This window comes from Rhamphochromis longiceps, linkage group LG3 (assembly GCF_057381845.1).
Source record: "Rhamphochromis longiceps isolate RC_006_pf linkage group LG3, R_longiceps_female_GT1.1, whole genome shotgun sequence".
Lineage (NCBI taxonomy): Eukaryota > Metazoa > Chordata > Actinopteri > Cichliformes > Cichlidae > Rhamphochromis > Rhamphochromis longiceps.
The window spans coordinates 17,041,546-17,064,317 of NC_140559.1; the positions used below are offsets into that span (position 1 = coordinate 17,041,546).

The 22,772-nt window shown below is 41.4% G+C and overlaps 1 protein-coding gene across 1 annotated transcript; it reads right to left on the bottom strand.

Annotated features, from left to right (window-relative positions):
• Positions 1-640: 640 nt before the first annotated feature.
• Positions 641-22,599, bottom strand: LOC146673207 (butyrophilin subfamily 2 member A2-like). Its single transcript, XM_085400936.1, has 5 exons — positions 22,589-22,599; positions 21,629-21,651; positions 20,883-21,219; positions 13,944-13,949; positions 641-842 (listed from the first exon to the last, which is right to left on the bottom strand). Exons 1-5 carry the CDS (start codon positions 22,597-22,599, stop codon positions 641-643), a joined length of 579 nt encoding a protein of 192 aa, XP_085257062.1.
• Positions 22,600-22,772: the final 173 nt, after the last annotated feature.

Below are 22,772 nucleotides of genomic sequence, written 5' to 3' on the forward strand. Positions count from 1 at the left end.
GGGGGATGTTGCTCCGGGTCCGATAACAGGCACCACTCCCGCAGTAGATGTGCTCGGTGTGAGGTCTCGCAGCAAGCTATCATACGGCGCATTTCTGGGCTTTAAAAAAAAAACGCTATGCGTTCGCCTTGGGCATTTTTAATCTGTAGCTCTGCTCTAAAAGAACGTACGTACCTGACCCCGCCTACTATCCTCGGAAACGTAAAATGATTGGCTAGAAGTGTATCACAGCTCAGGAAAAAAAAGCACCGAAATAAAGCACCGAAATGTGCACTGCTTTTCGGTCTGGTTACTACCGTTTATGTCAGAACTGGTGCCATCATGGCACCGGACACCGGTACCCATCCCTACTCAGGACCATGACACTAACACAAAGAAAGTCTGACTGTGTTGAACTTGATTTGTAGTCACAGCCCTCTGGATGTTCCAGTGAACTACAGAGCTGAAATGTAAAGACTTGTTTTAAAGATGAAGCTCGTCCACTGAGATGAGCTGTCAGCAAAAACAGAAGCAGCCATTAAAGATAGAAACTGCTGTCTGTGCTCAGTTCATCTGTTTCTGCAGGATTTTGAACACTGACAACACCCAGAACTCTGAACAGCAGCAGCAGACTCAAAGCTGGAAAAACCTCTGAGACATTTTAAACCTGCTGCAGTTCAATAGGAGGCTGGTTTGTTTCCTCACTCTGCTTTTGTCTACATTTGTAGATCAAAAAAACAACAACAGCAACAACAACAAGCACAGCAGGAGCTGACAGACCAACTTTCAGTCCAACAGATCCATCTTCCTCCTCTTTGTCTTCCTTTCCTCCATCTTTGTTGTCTTCATCCTCTGTGTGTCCTCTGTTACGGATTCAAATATTGGGGATGGATACAAGAGGAAAAACCACAATAACAACACTGGTCCGGCCGGGTTGAGTCAAACGATGATTTTAATGATCACACGCGTGGGAGATGGACACCGTATGCAGACAGCCTCAGATCTCAAAATGGTGGAGCATTGATCAAACTCTTATAGCCTCTAGTGGCCCCCACCTAATCATAAAAAGCCTAAACATTCACATGCTTTCTCTCACACAGCGCCTAAGCTACGACCTTGGCTCCCCGTCTATCTGCTCCTGCTGAGATGGGGCAGAAAACTCCAGCATGTTCTGTTCTCTTCTAATCAGACAAATAAGGCGATGACTTTCTGCAAACAGTATTTCTTATAACTCAGCAGTATAATGCATCATAAAACAATATCATTCATTCACAATAAATCAGCAGGCTAATGTAATGCAAATCAGTTTAACAAATGCAATAGTTATCAGCTTCTTCTAATTCAAGAGAATAATGCAAACTAAAACTACATAATAATTCACAACCTTTAATTAGGGTATAACATGGCATAAAATAATATTATAATCCCACACCTCCTGTCTGACCTGCAGGTGAGAAACAGGTGTGAGGTGTCAGCTGTCAGGTAGGTGATGATGAAGAACAGAACAGAATCCATTTCCTCTTCAAACTGCTGTCAGACATTATCTACTGCACTCTGATCACATCACTCAGACCAGCTGCTTTCTACAAAGTCTCATCAATAACATCTTTAGAAACAAACATCAACAACCAGGAAGCAGCTTCACCTCTGATCACACACACACTCAACTCTACTCACTCACCTGGAGGATCAACATGAAGGTTGGTGGTGTTGATGACCTTCAAATACTTTGTTCCTATCAGGACGACACCACACCTGTAGGTTCCAGCATCATTAATCGTCACATCCTTCAGAATCAAAGACACGTCTCCATCCTTCATCTGTCTGTCCTGCAGATACACCCGGTTCATAAAAGATGGATGCTGGTTTTCTAAAAGAAAGTGACCATCCCGGTACAAAAGCACACATAGACAACCGTAGCTTGCCTCCACCAGTGTGTGAATGCGAGAGTGAATGAATAATGGTATTGTAAAGCGCTTTGGGCGCCTTGAAAAACGCTATATAAATCCAATCCATTATTATTATTATTATTATTATTATTATTATTATTATTATTATTATTAATAGACGTAGGCTGCCGGGGATTCCCATGATGCATTGAGTTTTTCCTTTCCAGTCACCTTTCTCACTCACTATGTGTTAATAGACCTCTCTGCATTGAATCATATCTGTTATTAATCTCTGTCTCTCTTCCACAGCATGTCTTTATCCTCTTTTCCTTCGCTCATTCCAACCGGTCGCAGCAGATGGCCGCTCCTCCCTGAGCCTGGTTCTGCCAGAGGTTTCTTCCTGTTAAAAGGGAGTTTTTCCTTCCCACTGTCGCCAAAGTGCTTGCTCACAGGGGGTCATTAGATTGTTGGGTTTTTCTCTGTAGGCTATCTATTACTGAACGATATACTGTACAATGTAAACCACCTTGAGGCGACTTGTTGTGATTTGGCGCTATGTAAACATAATTGAAATGAAATGAATTGAGGGAGCAGGAACACAAGGAGGAACAGGAGGTTGCTCAGAAAAGAGTCATGATGTGGTTTCTTTCTTTCTTTCTTTGTGGTTTCTTTCGCATAGCTTAGCATGATGGCTGTAATCAGGGTGAGCAGCTAGCTTGTCTCTGTTCACAGTCAAAGAGAAAGAGCAGCTGCATTATGATGGTTGTTTGTCCATAACTGACGTCTTCAGTTCTCACTGCTGAGACCATCCACCTCAAATTCTTAAGAGAAGACTTTTTCCTCATATCTCTTAGTGTCTTAATTTAACAGTCTAAATCCAAAACTATTCTAGAAATGATTTCTAACAGTTGAACAGTTTCTGAAAGTTATAATAATGTAAAGAAAAGAAAGCAACCAAACTCCTGGGAAATCAGCAGATGAGCGATTACAGATCTTCCTTGTTGTACTTTAGACTAAATAAAAATAGCTTAAGTTTGCTGCTTTAGGTCATGAGTGGAAGGGAGTGCAGTCCTATACCAGTCCTGTGCCTGGTATATTCAATTAAAAAAAGATCAGACCCAAACATGTCTCATCGCATGCATTTTCCACATTTTCCATTTTCCACATATTTCTACTAATATTGTAGTTTGATTCCAAAAATCAAAGAAAAGGCTGTAAAAGTTTTTTTTTTAACTGTTCACATTAATATATATTTTCTAAAATGCATTCATATACATTTTCATATAAAGGATATATTTGTGGGTCACATTTGGAGGACCCTTTGTTTCCTTGCGATGATAAAATTGGTCTCCAAATAAAATGCTTTTCAGTTTAATTAATATCGGGCCAAATGACAACAACATATTGTCTCAAAGCACTTTCTTATTGTAAGGTAAATACTCTACAATAACAAAAAGAAAACAAAGAAAACTCATCAATCATATGACTCCCTATGACCCTGTGGGGACTTTGGAGACAGTTGGGATGGAGAAACTCCATTTCAACAGGAAGAAAACTCCAACAGAACATGCTCAGGATGACTGAATAGAGAGAGGACAGTATTAGCTGGTACTCTCTCACACATGAGCACCTCCAGAGACCTAATCCAGGGCAGGTATGGAGTTATTGGAGAGACAAAGTGGCTGATGTAATCTGCAAAAGCCAGATCTGTTGCATTGGAGAGACCCTGGAGGGAGTCCTTATGGCGATGCTGAAGAGAGGGAGGCTTCACTGAAATCCCTTCCTGCTGTTACGGGGCGATTGTGGCTCAAGAGTTGGCAGTTCATCTTGTAATCGGAAGGTTGCCGGTACGAGCCTCTGACGGTCTTGGTCGTTGTGTCCTTGGGCAAGACACTTCACCCGTTGCCTACTGGTGGTGGTCAGAGGGCCCGGTGGCGCCAGTGTCCAGCAGCCTCGCCACTGTCAGTGCGCCCCAGGGCGGCTGTCGCTACAATGTAGCTGCCATCACCAGTGTGTGAATGTGTGGATGACTGAATGTAGTGTAAAGTGCTTTGGGGTCCCTAGGGACTAAGTAATGCGCTATACAAATACAGGCCATTTAAGGAGAAACAATCTGCGACTTCTGATGCATGTGAGACTAAACAGTCTGCTGAAAAAGATGTAACAGCATTGAAATTTCCTGCTCTCACTGCTGCGGTAAGAAAGCTTCTGTAAAAGGAAGAAACATCTGGCTGAAACAGGAAAAAACACCATTAAAATCCCCTTCTGCTAGGGCAACACCCAAGAAAAAAAACACAATATGTGGGGCGCATCTGGCTTCCCTAAGAAGCCTAAGAAATAACAGTTTCAGAAGTGTGGTCATTATAAAAGTGTTTGCGGATATGAGATTATCTACAGATTAAAAGGCTGGGCGTGGGGAATAAGATTGTATGTGCCTGTGAGCCTGTGGATATTATTATATTTTGCAGTGAAGAATTATTTTTATTTTTTTGGGGGGGTGGGTGGGGGGGGTCTCTACTCCTCACCTGTTTGGTTTTATTACAATTGGTTTTCATGTAGTGATTGTACTTAACTGTATAAGGCTGATTAGACATAAATATATAATATAAAAAATATAATAAATATAAAACAGATGATATGTAAAATCTAATTTTGCCAAAGTGTTTAAGATACCTTTTTTAAATTATTATTTTTTTCTTAAAGAAATCATACATCATGTGCAATTTTATATGTCATGTGTAATTACCATTGTAAATATTCTAAAAAGCTTGGACAGAAAAGCATCTGGACTTCTTTCAGTTGCTTTTTTTTTTTTTTTTTTTGCCTGTCCCGTTTGGCTCTTTTGCCATCAGAATTGTTGTCTAAAGGCAAAGAAAGATGCTCAACGGATTTACTTTACCAAATGGACCATCCCAGCCTTGCCGTAATGGTCCATTTGATTCACCTTTTATTGTTTATTTTATTTTCACTTGCTGAATATGGGACAGACTTGACTTGACTTGGAAAGAAGGGGAGAAAGAAAGAGGGAAAGAGAAACAGCTGAGAAGAGGGACGGGGGAGAAGGGCAAAAAACAAAAACCAACAGAACGGGCAGAGAAAAAAAAAGAAAAACAAAAAAAAAATGCATATATCAATCACCTGGATCACCTGTTGAGAAAGAAAAAGGAAAACAAGCAGAACAGAACAAGAGTAATAGAATAAACAACATCACAATGATATATGGGAATATGACAGTAAATACTAAATATTAAACATTATTGTGCAGCACATAAGATCAACAGAACACAGTGTGCTTTGAGGTAGGAGCCAAAAAGGGTGTAGTTTGTGTGTGTGAGCACCCGTGTGTACACCTGTGAGCATGGACGCGCTTGTATTTAAAAGGTTCCTTCATGTAATGATCTGCTAGAGGGTGTGGGGGGGGCACAGCCCCGTCCCCCAGGGCATGAAGCAGGTATGGAGGAGATCAAAACTCCAGACATCCAGAGGCCCTCAGAACACAAGAGACCAAGGAAGACTTTAAGTTTCTTTAAGTTGCTTGAAGACGCTTCACCTCTCGCCCGAGAAGCTTCTTCAGTTCTAGGATCAAATGGTGGAGAGTCCCAGGTTTAAGCCATGTGGGAGTGTCCCCCCAAAAGGGACAGTGGACCCCTTAATAATCTTACCAGTTTAGATTAGTTTGTATGTTTTTTCCCTGCCAGCAAATAAAGCTGTGTTTTGAGTTCACCTCCCCGAGTCTGTGAGTCCTGCATTTTGGGTCCAACTCCTGCCTACCGCACAGCGATTCATGACAGTATCTGACATTAAAAAGTGGTGTTGTGCCATCTCTAAAACATAATATATGAGAGAAGGCATGTCACCGAATCTGGCAGACTGTGTGGAGTTTCATGAATGAACCCAAAGCAGAAGCTTGGAAATCAAAGCTTAATGTAATAAGTAATGTAGTAAGAGTGAGCCATTTATTTAGGGTGAAAGGGATACAAAGAAAATCCCTGAGGAAACTAAGGCAAAACTGACTGGGAAAACTAAACTAACAGTAAACATATGTATACCTGAACATGATGCACGTAGAACAGAAACATGAAAAACTGAGCAGACGTCCTGACAATGAAAAGATTAATACAGAAGAGAGTAATTAGGAAGAGTGAAAACATCTGGGAAAACAGCTTTGATGAACAGACATAAAGACCCAGAGAAAGAAACACTAAACACAGTACTCAACACTGTCAAAGTAGAAGAGGAAACAACTTGTCACAGAAGCTGGGAGGGAGGAATGCTCAGGGAAACTAGATGTACACAACAGGAGGAGACATAAATAGAAGAAACTTGGAAACAGTTACGGGAAAAACCCCAACTAACCCAAATAATAGAAAACTAAAACATTCCAACACAAAGAAATCAGAAAAACACCATAAACTCAAAATGCTGGATCAAATGACAAAGAACTACGAAATAGCAGGCCTCTCATTATCAGACACTCAGTCTCTGCATGCTGCATTTGCTTTCACTTTTTATTGAGATTAAACAGATAACAGTCCAGACGGAAATCTAATTAGTCCACTCTTCATTTCCCAACATCTGTTCTCTAAATCTCACACGAGCATTGTTAAACAGAGAGCCAAACAGAGAGCCCCACTTGAAAACTGGTCCCAGAGTCTTTGACACAGGGTTTTCATTTTTTTGGTCTTTTTTTCTCTATTTTTCTACTTTCGATCACCTTTTGAATATGGCTTTATATTTTGTTTTGATTTTCTATTTTCTGTTATTTCTTAACATTTTTGTGTCTGTCATGTGTTAGATTATAATATTATTTTATGCCATGTTATACCCTAATTAAAGATTGTGAATTATTATGTAGTTTTAGTTTGCATTATTCTCCTGAATTAGAAGAAGCTGATAACTATTGCATTAGTTAAACTGATGTGCATTATATTAAACTGCTGACTTATTGTGAATGAATGATATTGTTTTATGATGCATTATACTGCTGAGTTATAAGAAATACTGTTCGCAGAACATTATTGTCTTATTTGTCTGATTAGAAGAGAACAGAACATACTGGAGTTTTCTGCCCCATCTCAGCAGGAACAGATAAACAGGGAGCCAAGGTCGTAGCTTAGGCGCTGTGTGAGAGAAAGCATGTGAATGTTTAGGCTTTTTATGATAAGGTGGAGGCACCAGAGGCTATAAAAGTTTGAGCAATGCTCCACCATTTTGAGATCTGATGCTGTCTGCATACAGTTTCCATCTCCCACGTGTGTGATCATTAAAATCATCGTTTGACTCAACCCGACCGGACCAGTGTTGTTATTGTGGTTTTTCTCTTGTCTCCATCCCCAATATTTTTGAACCTTAACACATGTCTGTGTGTAGGCCGGCAGGAAGAGAGGACCCAAAATGCAGGACTCACTGAGGTGGAAGTAATTCAAAACACACAGCTTTATTGCTGGTAAGAAGCAGAACAGAAAGACAGAGACAGACTCGTAAACAGCATAATGACGTCATGGACAAACAGAGGGACATACGGGCAGAGAGGACTAAGCACAGGCAACCTAAACCAAACATAAGGGCAAGATAATAAAACCTAAACCAGAAATAATCATCATCGTCATCAACATCATCAACAGATAACTAAAGAATCAGAATATAATTGTAATCAAAACAGTATCACCAGAGAATAACGAATCCACAATGCAAAAATAAACCAAAACATAAGAAACTCAAAATGCTGGGTCGACCCAACCCAGGACCGTGACAGTGTCTTTATTTTCTTATTCCTTATGCAAGTTCCTTTCATTGTATTACTTCCCTTTAGCTCTGTGCTCCTGTTTCAATGTTATTTAAGTTTATTCTGTTTTTGTTTGTTCATGACTTAATTTTAGTTTTAAAATGGGATTTATTGTCTCATTATTTCTTCAAATCTAACTTTTTCCTTATTCCTTATTTACAGCCTGTAAGATTTTCTGTTATCTTTAAATAAAAAATACTGCTTCTCGAATCATAATGATCAGTTTTTTAGAAAATGTGACCTCTGACCTTGATCTTGAATCTCGGCCATGATGTATGGCCTCACATCTGTCCATGCTGCTGGATATCTTGACATCTGTCTAGATTCTGTTCATCAATAAATCATATTCATTCCTTCTAATGACCTCTCCTTGTTTAAATGTATTTAAATTCAAATCAATTCGATCCACTATTCGATTCAATTTGAATCAGGGAAATTTTTGCCTCAGACAGTCAGAAACAGAAGCGGAGCCAGACATTTGAAACACCCGGGGCTTAGCCCTAAAGGGTAGTATGCATGTGGGATTTTTTTTTTTTATTTTTTTTTTTTTTTGGGGGGGGTTAGAAATGACTGAAAGGAGAGCACTTGCCCCCTCACATCCCTGACGGAACAACTGATGGAACGACAGTAGCCATCGCGGTTTGGAAGCTGTGGGGCCCACCAAGAGCCAAACGAGACCCATCGAAGGGTGACTCGTGCTCCCAGGCACACTTAGCCTCCTGCCTCTCCCTCTCCTTGAGGAAGGTAGAAACTGTGGGTCGCAGAGAGGTAAGTCACGGAACCATGTAGTAGGTGACGTCAGACGCCGGAGATTTGGTGGAAAAAAAAAAAGCTGGTAGCATAGAATTTAACAAAGTTTCTTTAAACGTCATTATTGCCAAATAAACTGACCAACTGTCATATAACTAACAACATCTGTCCTATCATCTCTAACACCCTGGAGGACAACGAGGAGAGTTTAGACGCTCTCCAAGAATACATTGACCGGTGCTTCGAAGATTTAGTAATGAAGAAGGCCCAGAGCGCGTCTTCCCCGGCCAAAGCTGAGACGCCGTCGTCTAAAAGATATCGCCTGGCAGACTCCCCCAGAACAACATCGTCTGCCGGCAAAGATATCGTCGACATCCTGGAGTCAATCGATAAGCGATTGTCCAGTTTTGATGCAAGGCTGTCCCTGGTGGAGATCTTACACCGGGAATTTAAAACTCTAAAAGAATCCCTGGAGTTCAGCCAGCGGCAGATGGAAACACTTGCTGTGGAAAACGCCACGATACGGGACTCGGTCAAATCTCTAACCGAAAATGTGATCCAGGTGAAGGTGAAGAGTCGCGGCAGAGAGCTGAAAGGGACGGATTTTAGCGTGAACAATCAGTTCCCCAGAGAGATCCTGGAACGACGCAGGGTCCTCTTCCCAGTCCGACGTAGTTTTATCCAGAAAGGCTCCCGGGATGTCATCGCCGTGGACCGGCTCCACGTGGATGGTCAGCTCTACCGCGACCCTGGAAGCAGGAAGCAGGGAAAGCCGTGATGAGAGGTAAAATAATCTCTTTCTCATCACATAAGAAGAAAGAAGAAAACAAAAAAATTCAGGAACTAGAGAAAAACATCAAATCCTTAGAAAAAGTCTATGTGTCACACCAAGATCAAGAAATATTAAACAAAATACGCAAGACAAAACTAAAATTAAATGAAATTATTAATAAAAAGACTAAATTCTTAGTACAAAGACTTCGCCTGCAAAATTATGAACACGGTAACAAATCCGGACAATTTCTTGCTAACCAGTTAAAAATCAATAAAGAAAAAACAACTATATGTGCTGTTAAAGATTTATCTGGGAATACAATATATGATCTTAAAAAAATAAACAAAATTTTTAGGGATTTCTATGAAACTTTATATACACCACAAATAAACCCATCTAAAAATGAAATTGATCAATTTCTCGACAACATAACTCTTCCAAAATTATTAGACACCCAAGCAATGGCACTGGATTCGCCACTGACGCCAGGTAAACTCCAGGAAGCTCTGATGAGTATGCCGAATAATAAGGCTCCTTATTATGCTGCTTTTCTCTGCTTTATATTAGCGTGACACATTAAAACAATCAGCTTTTTCTTTGCTATTTTCAGAAATTTTATCCAGTTTTAAAAAAAGAATCAGTGGCTTAATCAAAGACAATAACATATACATACATGTTGGAAACAAAGTCACCAAGATCACAATAATCAGTCTAAAACTTCGATACAATATTACAGTTTTATTCAAGCAAGTTTCAACAAAAGCTCTTGCATAAAGAGAGTTTCATCTGTTGCATATAAATATATTTTCCTTTAAACAACTGGGTTCAATATAACATTGTGATATACATGATTTATGCTGCAATTTTTCTCTTTTAGGCTCATGTTTTTCTGGATTTTATTTCTTCTAACAAGTGGCAGTAAAAGGCAAGCATACAGTACAATCCAACAGAAATGAGCTATGAAAAATACCCCCCCTCCAAAAAAAAAAAAAAAAGCAAAAAAAAACAAAGCTGAGGATATATGATTTTCATTAAGGAGAAAAAACAAAGATTTCTTTTCCCACACAAGCAAAGAAAAATTCAACTTTATCTGCTGCTATAATAATCAGATGATTCCTACTTGTTCTTTCCTAAACTGGGAGTGATTACATTTCAAAGTGAATGCATGTCTTAAGAAAACAATAAAAACCCCGTTTTTTTTTTAATCTATGTTGCTTTATATGCTTTCATGTGCAGTCCTCTTCTTTGTCATTTACACAGTGCGTCCGCTGAGCCGTTGTGGATGACTGTCGTTCTTTAATATCTAAAAAAGTGAACACGTAAATAGTTTCTGTGTGAAAATCTGAATAAAAAGAAATTTACCGATGGAGACAGTGAGAAATATTAGGACTAAAAGTGTCACCTCAGACATCGTACTTACGTTGACATGTGACAACCTGACACGTAGGCATAGTTGCCCGTGTAGCGAACATCACAGTGCACAATATTGTTGCTCGAAGAAGAAAGAAGAAATAATAATAATAATAATAATAATAATAATAAGGCTCCTGGTCCAGACGGTTTTCCAACAGATTTTTACAAAGGATTCTGGACAATTCTGGCACCAGTTTTTCACAGGATGTTGCAGGAAATCAAAGAAAATGGTAGACTACCACCAAATACACTCAACAAAAATATAAACGCAACACCTTTGTTACTGCTCCCATTCCCCATGGGATGGACGTAGAGACCTAAAATTCATTCCAGATACACAATATAACCATCCCTCCCAAACAGTGGTCACAAATCAGTCCAAATGTGTGGTAGTGGGCACATCTGCTATATTGAGATAATCCATCCCACCTCACAGGTGTGCCACATCAGGATGCTGATCTGACATCATGAGTAGTGCACAGGTGTACCTCAGACTGCCCACAACAAAAGGCCACCCTGGAATGTGCAGTTTTGTCTCACAGCAAAATGCCACAGATGCCACAAGCAATGAGGGAGCGTGCAATTGGCATGCTGACAGCAGGAATGTCAACCAGATCTGTCGCCCGTGCATTGAATGTTCATTTCTCAACCATAAGCCGTCTCCACAGGCGTTTCAGAGAATATGGCAGCACATCCAACCGGCCTCACAACCGCAGACCTCGTGTAACCACACCAGCCCAGGACCTCCACATCCAGCAGGTTCACCTCCAAGATCGTCTGAGACCAGCCACCCAGACAGCTGCTGGAACAATTGGTTTGCACAACCAAACAATTTCTGCACAAACTGTCAGAAACCGTCTCAGGGACGCTCAACTGCATGCCCGTCGTCCTCATCGGGGTCTTGACCTGACTCCAGCTCGTCGCCGTAACAGACTTGTGTGGGCAAATGCTCACATTCGATGGCGTCTGGCACGTTGGAGAGGTGTGCGCTTCACGAATGAATCATGGTTCACATTGTTCAGGGCAGATGGCAGCTGAGAATGTCCCAGTTCTTGCATGGCCAGCATACTCACCGGACATGTCACCCATTGAGCATGTTCGGGATGTGCTTGACCGGCGTATACGACAGCGTGTACCAGTTCCCACGAATATCCAACAACCTCGCACAGCCATTGAAGTGGAGTGGACCAACATTCCACAGGCCACAATTGACAATCTGATAGACTCCATGCAACGATGTGTTGCACTGCATGAGGCAAATGGTGGTCACACCAGATACTGACCGGTTCTGGGTCCCCAGACCCCCAATAGCGCAAAAAACTGCACATTCCAGGGTGGCCTTTTGTTGTGGGCAGTCTGAGGTACACCTGTGCACTACTCATGATGTCAGATCAGCATCCTGATGTGGCACACCTGTGAGGTGGGATGGATTATCTCAATATGGCAGATGTGCCCACTACCACACATTTGGACTGATTTGTGACCACTGTTTGGGAGGGATGGTTATATTGTGTATCTGGAATGAATTTTAGGTCTCTACGTCCATCCCATGGGGAATGGGAGCAGTAACAAAGGTGTTGCGTTTATATTTTTGTTGAGTGTATGAACTCTGCAAATATCAGTCTCTTACAAAAACCAGGCAAAGACCCTGTATTTCCTTCAAGCTATCGTCCAATATCCCTTATTAATGTAGACCTTAAAATAATCTGCAAAGCTCTCTCAAAGAGATTAGAGAAAATAACCCCCCTTTTAATTCATCCTGACCAAACTGGTTTTATAAAAAGTAGGCACTCATCAACAAATACACGTAGATTACTTAATTTAATAGACTACTCATGCAGTAAAAACATTGAAACCATAATATTTTCTTTAGATGCAGAAAAAGCATTTGACAGAGTTAACTGGAAATTTCTTTTTGCAACTTTACATAAATGTGGTTTTGGACCCTCTTTCATAAACTGGTTAAAAATATTATATAACTCCCCAACACCTTGTGTCAGAACAAATGACCAAACATCCTCCAGCTTCTCTCTTCTGAGGGGCACCAGACAGGGATGCCCACTCTCCCCTTCACTGTTTGCAATTTTTATTGAGCCACTAGCAGCAGCAATTAGACAGGCTACAACAATTAAGGGCATACAATGTATAGAAATATAGAACATAAAATCAGCCTTTATGCAGATGATGTTTTACTTTTTCTCCAAAACTCACAAAACCAATATCTCTGGGGTAATTGCATTGATAAATTCCTTCTCAAGTGTCTCAGATTATTCAATTAACTGGTCGAAATCAACAGTTCTTGGCACAGCTGGCTGCCGGCAGAGCCTGTGGGCACGCCACTGCAACCCCCTCTGGCCTCTGCTCTGTAGCTGCGGGGTGACCCCTCTCCTTTGGGGCTCTGCTCAGCTCTTCCCAGGAGTGTGGGACGGTTCCCCCCCCATTTGGTGGTCCTCCTCGGGTCCTTGTACTCTGGGGCCTCTGGATATCTGGGGCCTGGATCTCCTCCATACCTGCTTCATACCCTGGTGGACGGGCCTATGGCTCCCCACACTCCCTAGCAGATCGTTACATGGAGAAACCTTTGGAATACAAGCATGCTGATCCACACAGGTATGCACACAGGTGTACACACGGGTGTTCACAGACGCGGACTACACCTTCCTTGGCTGCTGCCTCAAAGCACATTGTGCGCTGTCTATCTTGCGTGCTGCACAATATCGTTTATTATTTAGTATCTACTGTTATCTACTGCTAGCTAGTTTATTGTGATGGTGCTGTTTTTTTTCTTATGTTGCTCTTTGTTGTTTGCTTTCTCTTCTGTTTTTTTTCTCCATACAGGTGATCCAGGTGTTTTGTTTGTTTGTTTGTTTGATTTTTGTTTTTTTTTCTCTCTTCCCCCCCTTCTCACCGTCTCTTCTCCCCTTTGGTTTTCTCTCTCTCTCTCCCTCTCTTTCTTTCATTCTTTCTCCCTGTCCTATCCCACAGTCATGTCTGTCCCTTTTGTAGCAACTGAAAATAAAATAAATTCATACTTATAATAAAGGTCAATCAAATGGACCAATATGGCAAGGCCATGATGATCCACTTGGTAAAATAAATCCGCTTGGCATCTTTCTTGGCCTTAAGACAACAATTCTGATGGCTAAAGAACCAAACGGGAAAAAAAAAAAAAATGACTGAAAGATTATTAGGCTTTGTTTTGAGTTTTGTTCAAAAAAGAATGACTTCATATAGGGAAAAATATATATCACATATGCAGGACACCTTAAACTTGTTTTTTAATTAAGCAGCAAGGCAGAACAAAATCAGGGCTGTATCAAGACACGAGGACTAAACCCCAATTCAACCAGACCCAGAACTGATCCGGAATTAAAACAGGACTACAACAGTAACCAAGACAGAACCAGAATCAGAACTAGATGATAGTAGCACTAAAAATCAGCATAGACCTGCACTACACTTACTTTTTAATTCTACCAAAGTACAATATTTAGATTCAGAAAAGTTTATATAATTATTTAGCCTTGTTGTGCAAACAAGCCTGCATAACTTAATAAATGTAGAATTTGAAAAATAACAAACCTAAAAAGAAACACTAGGTACGAGATACATGAGTACCTATGATACGGTGATACTTTTGGTAAACAACCATTTGACTAACATGTGTGTCTCACCTGCTCTTGTTCTTGCTCTGTCGTCATTCTCCATCTCTCTCTCTCTCCCTCTCTGCTCCTCTCGCTCCCTCTTTGTGCTGACAATCATCAAATATACAGTTGAAACCAGATATTTACACACTTTTCAGATATAAACACTTTTTTAATTGTAACATTAAATCAGACTAAATGTTTATATTTTTAGATTGATAAATATAAAAAACATATTTGTTAACTTTAAGAGTAAAGAGAGAAACTATCTGTATTTCTTAATTGTAAATGGCACCAAATTGTATTCAAAACTGAGCCACACTTATGGAGCTCCACAATTCTTTTCCTGGTGTTTTGGTTGACATCTCTTGATTTTCCCCATGTCAAAGAAACAGGCTGTGTTTTGCCTTATATGCATCCACAGCTGTGCCACCAGTTTACTAACATGGACTCTACTAACCTATCAGAAGCTTCTTCAGCTCAGAATGGAATCGTCTGGAGTTTTCTTATTAATTAACAATAAACTTAGTGTATATGTACTCCTTAATATGATGAAAGTGATAAAAAAATAGAAGCTCTGTCTGTCTTTATTCTGACATTTAACTAATTCAAAAGATATTTCATTATTTATTTATCCAAAACAAAACAAGTTTACTCTAAATTGATGTTGTACAGTAAAAAAATGTTCTTGTGTTTTCCATAAAGTGAATGTAAATATCTGGTTTAAACTGTGAATATACTGCTGTGTATTGAAGTTCCTCTTGTTTTGCATAGAAATATACTGAACAACATACAAAGCATAATATATAAAATACTACCAGAGTTTTTTCTTTGAAAGAAGCCCATGTCCATTCTTGTATATCAGTATTATTTAGGAGATAGAAGAGGAGGTACAGGAGATAGAAGCCACTGACATAAAGACAAGAAAGGTCCTTACCATGCATGGAGGGTTTAACCCCAAGTCCAGCACCCTGAGGCTGTACGCTAAGCGGAAGGAAGGGGGCCGGGGACTGGTGAGTGTCAGCACCATAGTCCAGGATGAGACAATGAACATCCAAGAATACATTGGGAAGATGGCCCCAACTGACCGAGTGCTCAGTGAATACCTCAGGCAGCAGAAACCCAAGAAAGAGGAGGGAGACAAGGAACCATCATGGAAGGACAGGCCCCTGCACGGTATGTACCACCGGCAGATAGAGGAGGTGGCTGATATCCAGAAATCCTACCAGTGGCTGGACAAAGCTGGACTGAAAGACAGCACAGAGGCACTAATCATGGCAGCACAAGAACAAGCTCTGAGTACAAGATCCATAGAGGCTGGGGTCTATCACCATAGCTGGACTGGCCATCGGGCATACCGGGCATTTGCCCGGTGGGCCGCTGGCGATTTTTTGTTTTTATGGGCCGGTGGATTTTTTTTTTTAGGAAGGGTATATATAATGAAAGGTGTTGGATTGGCCAATTGGTCATGATCGACTCTGGACTGGACCAATTACAGCCAAGGAGGCTGGATGCACCCTCCCCCTTGTTTAGCAATCACGTGATTTTCGCGCATTACATGCCGGGAACTCGTGGCAAACCAATCCAAGTACCGCATCAAATGCAAGCGTTTGCAGCACCGCAAAATGTTCATTCTCCGGTTCCAATACCTTCTTGTTTTTTCTTTGCCGCACAAAAAAGGAATGTACAAAACAAAAGGAGAACAATGCCTGTCCATAAAAAGACAGACTCGACGAAAAGACAAAGAAAAATACGAGGAAAAAAATCAAAGGAGTGAAAGGGTCAGACCTTTACGAGCACACAGAGTGGACAAAAGACGTCAGCGTGCTGCCCAACTTTCACCACGCTCAGATTTATAATTATACGGTTCTTGGAGTGAGTGCATACACTCGTGAAGTTTAGTAACTTCAGGTCACTGCAAGCCCAGGAACAGTTTACCGACGGATGGGTAGAGGACCTTGAAATGCACCGTGTAGAACGAAAGACCATCGTACGCACAAAGGTAAGTTTGCCAGTTTCACAAATCGTCATCATAAATACACATTCATTAACCGTTTATTAATATAACCCTTGAGCTCAACGGTAATTAATTAGTAGTGGAAATAATTTCTGGTAGCATTACAGAAATGTAGCAGTGACAATAATATTGTATGCTGTAATCGCACTGGACAATTAGTGATACAAAACAACTGTTTTACCCTGTGAATAAAAGTATATGTTTTTGTCAATGTACCATGGCAATAACAGAAGCGAAACGCAATATTGTGTCAGGACAATTCACTATTTATGCACAATAAATAAAGGAGCATAGCGCGACAATTTCTGTTCAGCGCCAGACTTGCTTGTAACCTATATCACCAATTATGTTAAGAAAAATGACGTATTAATACTACAAAACTCTGACCTTTGTGGGAATGCTTGGAGGAGACCAACATGTGAGCTGAAGTGTTCTGAGACGTTATATTTGGTATATCCAGACCATCCGTCGGCTCTTACTTCGGAAACATGGCTTAAAAAATTTCTCTTCAACAACGTAATCCAATAAAAAAAAAAAAAAACGATCTCTTTACCCGTCGGCTTCCCGTGGCTGTCATGTGACCGGCTATTGCAGTTAATAATACAACAGCTTCTTGGCATTTTTTGGGTTTCTTTTTATCGCTGTGTAACTGAGTTCAATTGAACGCCTGCGTGCGCTAGTACCTCTTGGCACAAGTTCCCAGAATCCTTTGCGGGTTTTACCCCTGAATGACGTCACATTTTCAATCTTTATCCTGGTGGGCCGGTCTCTAGTCAAAATGCCCGGGCCGATTTTTTGTCCCAGTCCAGCCCTGTCTATCACACCAGGCAAGACCCCAGGTGCAGGCTGTGTAAAGATGCCCCAGAGACAATCCAGCACATAACAGCAGGGTGCAAGATGCTAGCAGGCAAGGCATACATGCAACGCCATAACCAAGTGGCCGGCATAGTGTACAGGAACATCTGTGCCGAGTATAACCTGGAAGTCCCGAGGTCAAAATGGGAGATGCCTCCAAGGGTGGTGGAGAATGACCGAGCTAAGATCCTGTGGGACTTCCAGATACAGACGGACAAAATGGTGGTGGCTATCCAACCGGACATAGTGGTGGTAGACAAACAGAAGAAGACAGCCGTAGTGATCAATGTACAGTAAGACAATATACGCCCAGGCTGAGATCTTCCTCCACCTCTCCTGTATCTCCCCTTCCTGCAGAGAGAGTTCCTGAAGAGAGGAAAGCTCCTGCAAGATGTGACAATCTCCCCCACCAGTTGAAGAGCCCTCCAGGTGGCTCGACGCACCGGCGGCACCCTGCGCCAGGGCTGGGCCCCCATGCACCCACCCGCCCACAACCCCGGCAACACACCAACCAGGACCCAAGCCCCCGAGGCCCGGCCAGGGCCCCAGCCCAGAGACGGAGCGCCCCCAGAACCTCACGCCCATGCCGGACCCACCCAGGGGCGGCCAGGCTACCAGGTCAGTAACCCACGTCCGTCAGCACAGACCCTCTCCTAGCCCCGCTGCACGCAGCCACGAGGAAACAGTCACCTGAGAGCTAACAGAGCCCCTAACCGGACATGACCGCTAACCCGGGTTGAGCCCCCCAAGGAAGATGCCTCCGGGGAACTCCCCGACACCCTAAGCCTGTCCCTACCCCCACACCAATCACAACAGTGAAGGCGGGACCAAACTAAGACCCCCCCCCACCCCCACTAGGTGATGGAGCTGATGTTCCCACTGCGGCAGCAACTCATGAGGCCCTGGACGCCTCCTCCCATTAGAGAAGAGGATCTTCAACTATCACCTTTCTAGAGCCCAGCTGATAGTGGAGGGTGCCTTCGGTATCCTCTCCTCACAGTGGAGGTTGTATCGGCGCTCCATGGAGCTCCTTCCTGAAATTGCGGAGAAGTGTGTGAAGGCAACGTGTGTTCTCCACAATTTTCTGCGCTGTTTGGACAAGAGAGGGGCAACTGCTGTGAGAGGTGTGGCACCTGCTGTGGTGGAGCCGTTGCAAGGCCTGGGTCATGTAGCAGCAAACAACTCCTCCAGAGAGGCTGTCCTGGTGAGGGAGAAGTTCATGTCCCACTTCTCGGCAAAGGGAGCTGTGTCTTGGCAGCCAAAAAGAATAGCCTGTTTGAAGTCCGAGTGACTTCCTCACAATGGCTCTGTGCCACCCACAAACCTCTAAAGAGCGTTCCTGCCTTTTTCAAATTTTCTTAATAAATGGAGCTTGCCTCCAAAATAAACTAATTTTTCTTTATGCTCTTAAATAATTGGTCTTCACTATGTTCCTATGGGGTGCAAATGTTTGGGCAACCTTGTTAATAGTCATTATTTTCATCTATAAATCGTTGGTTGTTACAATAAAAAATGTCAGTTAAATATATCATATAGGAGACAAACACATTGATATACAATAAATATTTATTTCATTTCTTTTTTTGTGGTGCCAAATTTATGCACCTGCCTGATTTTGTTTAAACAATTATTGCACTTTCTGTAAATCCAATAAACTTAATTTCACTTCTCAAATATCACTGTGTGTCTGTTGTTCAGGTTCGATGCCATATGTTAAAACAAGATCTAGAGTGTGATTAAAGTGGTGGGTGGGTTCTTTTACAGTTTGAGAGAAACCAATTGAGTCTAATAACAGATTAAATGCCATGTTGAGGCTGTCATTTTTAGCATCTACATGGATGTTAAAATCACCCACAATAATTATTTTATCTGAGCTCAGAACTAAATTAGATATAAAGTCTGAGAAATCAGACAGAAACTCTGTGTAAGGCCCAGGTGGACGATAGATGATAACAAGTAAGACTGGTTTCTGAGTTTCACAGCTGGGGTGGACAATGTTAAGCATCAGGCTTTCAAATGAATTAAAAGTCTGTCTTGGTCTTTCACTAATTAATAGGCTGGTGTGAAAAATTGCTGCCACACCGCCCCCTCGGCCTGTGCTTCGAGATTTCTGGTAGTTAGAATGACTCGGGGGTGTTGATTCATTTAAACTAACATAATCATCCTGCTGTAACCAGGTTTCTGTAAGGCAGAGTAAATCAATTTGTTGATCAATTATTAAGTCGTGTACTAACAGAGACTTGGAGGAGAGAGACCTAATATTTAATAATCCACATTTCACTGTTTTACTCTTTGGTTCAGATGTGGATACTGTATTGTTCTTTCTTTGTGATTTTTTATGTTTAAGTTGTTTATTGCTGGTTTTTAGTTTGTTTTTTTTCTGTTAGGGAGCTGATACAGTCTCAATGGAGATGGGTTTTTGGGGGGGTAGCAGGAGGAGAGAAGCTGCAGAGAGGTGTGTAAGACTGCAACTCTGCTTCCTCAACACACACTCAACTCTACTCACTCACCAGACGAACACTGAAGCTGATGATGCTGTTCTTCCATGAGCTTGTTTCTTCCATGAAGACAAGACACCTATATGTTCCGGTATCAGCAGTGTTCACATCCTTCAGAATCAAAGACACGTCTCCATCCTTCATCTGTCTGTCCTGAAGATCCACACGGTTCTTAAAAGATGGATGCTGATCTTGTGGAATAAAATGACCATCCCAGTACAAGAATAAAGAGCCTGATGTCAAGTCAGCTCTGCTCCAATGTACAAAACAGACATTGTTGTTTGGAGCTCGACATGTCAGAGTGACGTCCTGTCCAGACTCAGCTGTGATGTTTTTCTCGTCTGAAAGAGCAAACAACACAGAGCAGAGAGGTTAAAGGTCAAAGTAAAAATTTTCTTTATTTCCTTTGATATTTGAGTTTTTAGTCATGTTGGATTTAATGAACCTCTGAACATCCACCAGGTCACCAGTGACCCATGATTTATACCAGCTAACAAGCAAACTGACACAGTTACAGCACACATCACTGTGTTACTATTACTGCTGATCCTGGACTTAATTTTTATTATGACTGACTAACAAAACCTGAGTCTAAAGCAGCAGTTTAAACCTGATCAGATGAAGTGTGAGGTTGTGAGAAAGTCTCTGACTGCATTCATAGATGTGTCTGTTCAGCTGCTCGCTCTGATCCAACCTTTGGTCTCTAAGAAGAGGCTTCAGGGAGATGTTTGCTACGTTGGACTGTAGGACCATCAGAAATGTGTGCAGTAACAAAACAGGCAGCACTGAAAGCAGCTCTAAGTGTTTGTGTTGTTCAATGATTTGTGCACAACAACAACAATGGGACCTCTCTCATCCATCAGTCACCATGTGGACATTTTTCTGACACACTTTGAAGCTGATGGACGTTTTGTGTCTGCACTAAGTACGTTTTCAGCAGCTATGGCACCGGCAGGATTCACTTTCACAGACTCACAACCACCAGCTTCACCCCTCCCCTCCCCCTCCAGCTGTAGGCTTTAACATTGAGTTTCCCCACACATGTTTACAGACGAGTTAGAGAGCAAGAGAAGAAGAGACGGATTCATAAATGTCTTTGTTTCTGCTCTAACCAAAAAATTGCTGCTCTACAACTCTAGACTACCAGCCACAAAGACAACAGCTGGAGAAACATCTGTCTACCTCTGACATCCACCAGCTCATCCATACAACAAACAAACATCAACAACCAGGAAGCAGCTTCACCTCTGATCACACACACACTCAACTCTACTCACTCACCTGGAGCAACAATCAGGTGGAGGATGATGCTTTTCTTCCATGAGCGTGTTTCTTCAATGAAAACACGGCACTCGTATGTTCCACTATCAGCAGTGTTCACATCCTTCAGAATCAAAGACACGTCTCCATCCTTCATCTGTCTGTCCTGCAGATCCACACGGTTCTTAAAAGATGGATGCTGATCTTCTGGATCAAACTGACCATCCTGATACAAAAGCACATATTTATCTGTCAGGTCAGATCTGCTCCAATGTACAGATTTGATGTTGTTGTTTGGAGCTCGACATGTCAGAGTGACGTTCTGTCCAGACTCAGCTGTGATGTTTTTCTGCTCTGAAAGAGGAAACAACACAGATCAGAGAGGTTAAAGGTCAAAGTACAATCATGATCAGAATGATTGACTTTAAATATTTTGTTTATTTCCTTTGACATTTGAGTTTTTAGTCATGTTGGATTTAATGAACCGCTTCCACAGAACAACGTGCTGATAATAAGTGAACATAATGTGTGTGAGAAAGTAGCCTCTCGTTATAAGACACTGTGAGTGTCATTCCTCAAACTATGCACATCACACTGACACACACCTAGACCTCTTTGTCTTTGTCTCTGTCACAGCTGGATTACAGATGTTTAATCCACACAGTCTCCATTTAGCCTTGTATCACTTTCACACAGATTATTATTGACATGTTAACAGGCTGATACTCTTCACTCATCGTCAGTTTCTAACATTAAATCTCACCAGCAGAGACAAACACAAAGACGCTTAAAAACAGGAAATAAAAGCAGGCTAAATTATTACTTAATTATATTTAATATTTAAAGACGAATCGTCTTTCCTTTGTGTCACAAATTATAGCAAAAAATATTTTTAAAAAAGGACAATTTCAGGTCATCCCAGCATAAGTTAAATTAAATAAATGATGACAACTGACATGTGTTTTTTATCATCAGTGTTAGATGATTTTACTGTTAAAGCTGTTTTTCTTTGTTTAAACTCTCTTAGATAAAATCTCTGTTTCTCACCTCTGATTGGAACAGAAAACTGTGATCAGACTGTGAATACAGTCCAGTGATTGAACCCTGAGGGATCAGTGCTGTCCTGCTGTCACATAGAAAGTGAAAGACAGATGTGTTGAACCTTTTAAGGACACTTTCTGTAAGTCAGCATTTCAGGCCCGAAATACTATAATGCAGGCAGCAGATTTTTCAATTCAATTTAATTCAATTCAATTCAATTTTATTTATATAGCGCCAAATCACAACAACAGTAGCCTCAAGGTGCTTTATATTGTAAGGTAGACCCTAAAATAATACATCAAGACATCCAGAGCAAAACCCAACAATCATGACTCCCTGTGAGCAAGCACTTTGGCGACAGTGGGAAGGAAAATCTTCCTTTTAACAGGAAGAAATCTCTGTAAGTAAAGTAAAATTTTATTTATATAGCACCTTTTAAGATAAAAATCAGAAAGTGCTTTACAGAGGCGGAAAACAGACATTAAAATCTAAAACAAAACAAAATCAACCAAAAGCGAGTTTAAACAGATAGGTTTTTAACAGCTTTTTAAAAAACATGACTGAGTCCACAGATCTCAATCTCAAATGGAGCGAGTTCCAGAGTCTGGGAGCCACTGATACAAACACTCTGTCACCTTTTTCTTTTTAACCATGTATGCGGGACAACCCCTGGTCACACGACCTCAGGGACATGCTGGGGTGATAAGAAAGAAGAAGATCACTTAAGTAAGTTGGAGTGTTACGTTCCCCTGAGGGGTCTAGGCGTTGAGGGGGAAGTAACAAAAAGTGTCCGGGTCAGAAAAAGGAGACAAGGAGGCATGAGGGTTAAATCAAAAAGCTTTATTAACGTAGCTCAACTAAAAGAG

What these genes read in the sequence shown, in the direction of transcription:
- LOC146673207 (XM_085400936.1), bottom strand. An exon ending in CTTTGTGTTTGTCTCTGCTG is followed by an intron (nt 21,220 to 21,628) that starts GTGAGATTTAAT and finishes TTCCTCTTTCAG; the next exon opens with AGCAGAAAAACATCACAGCT.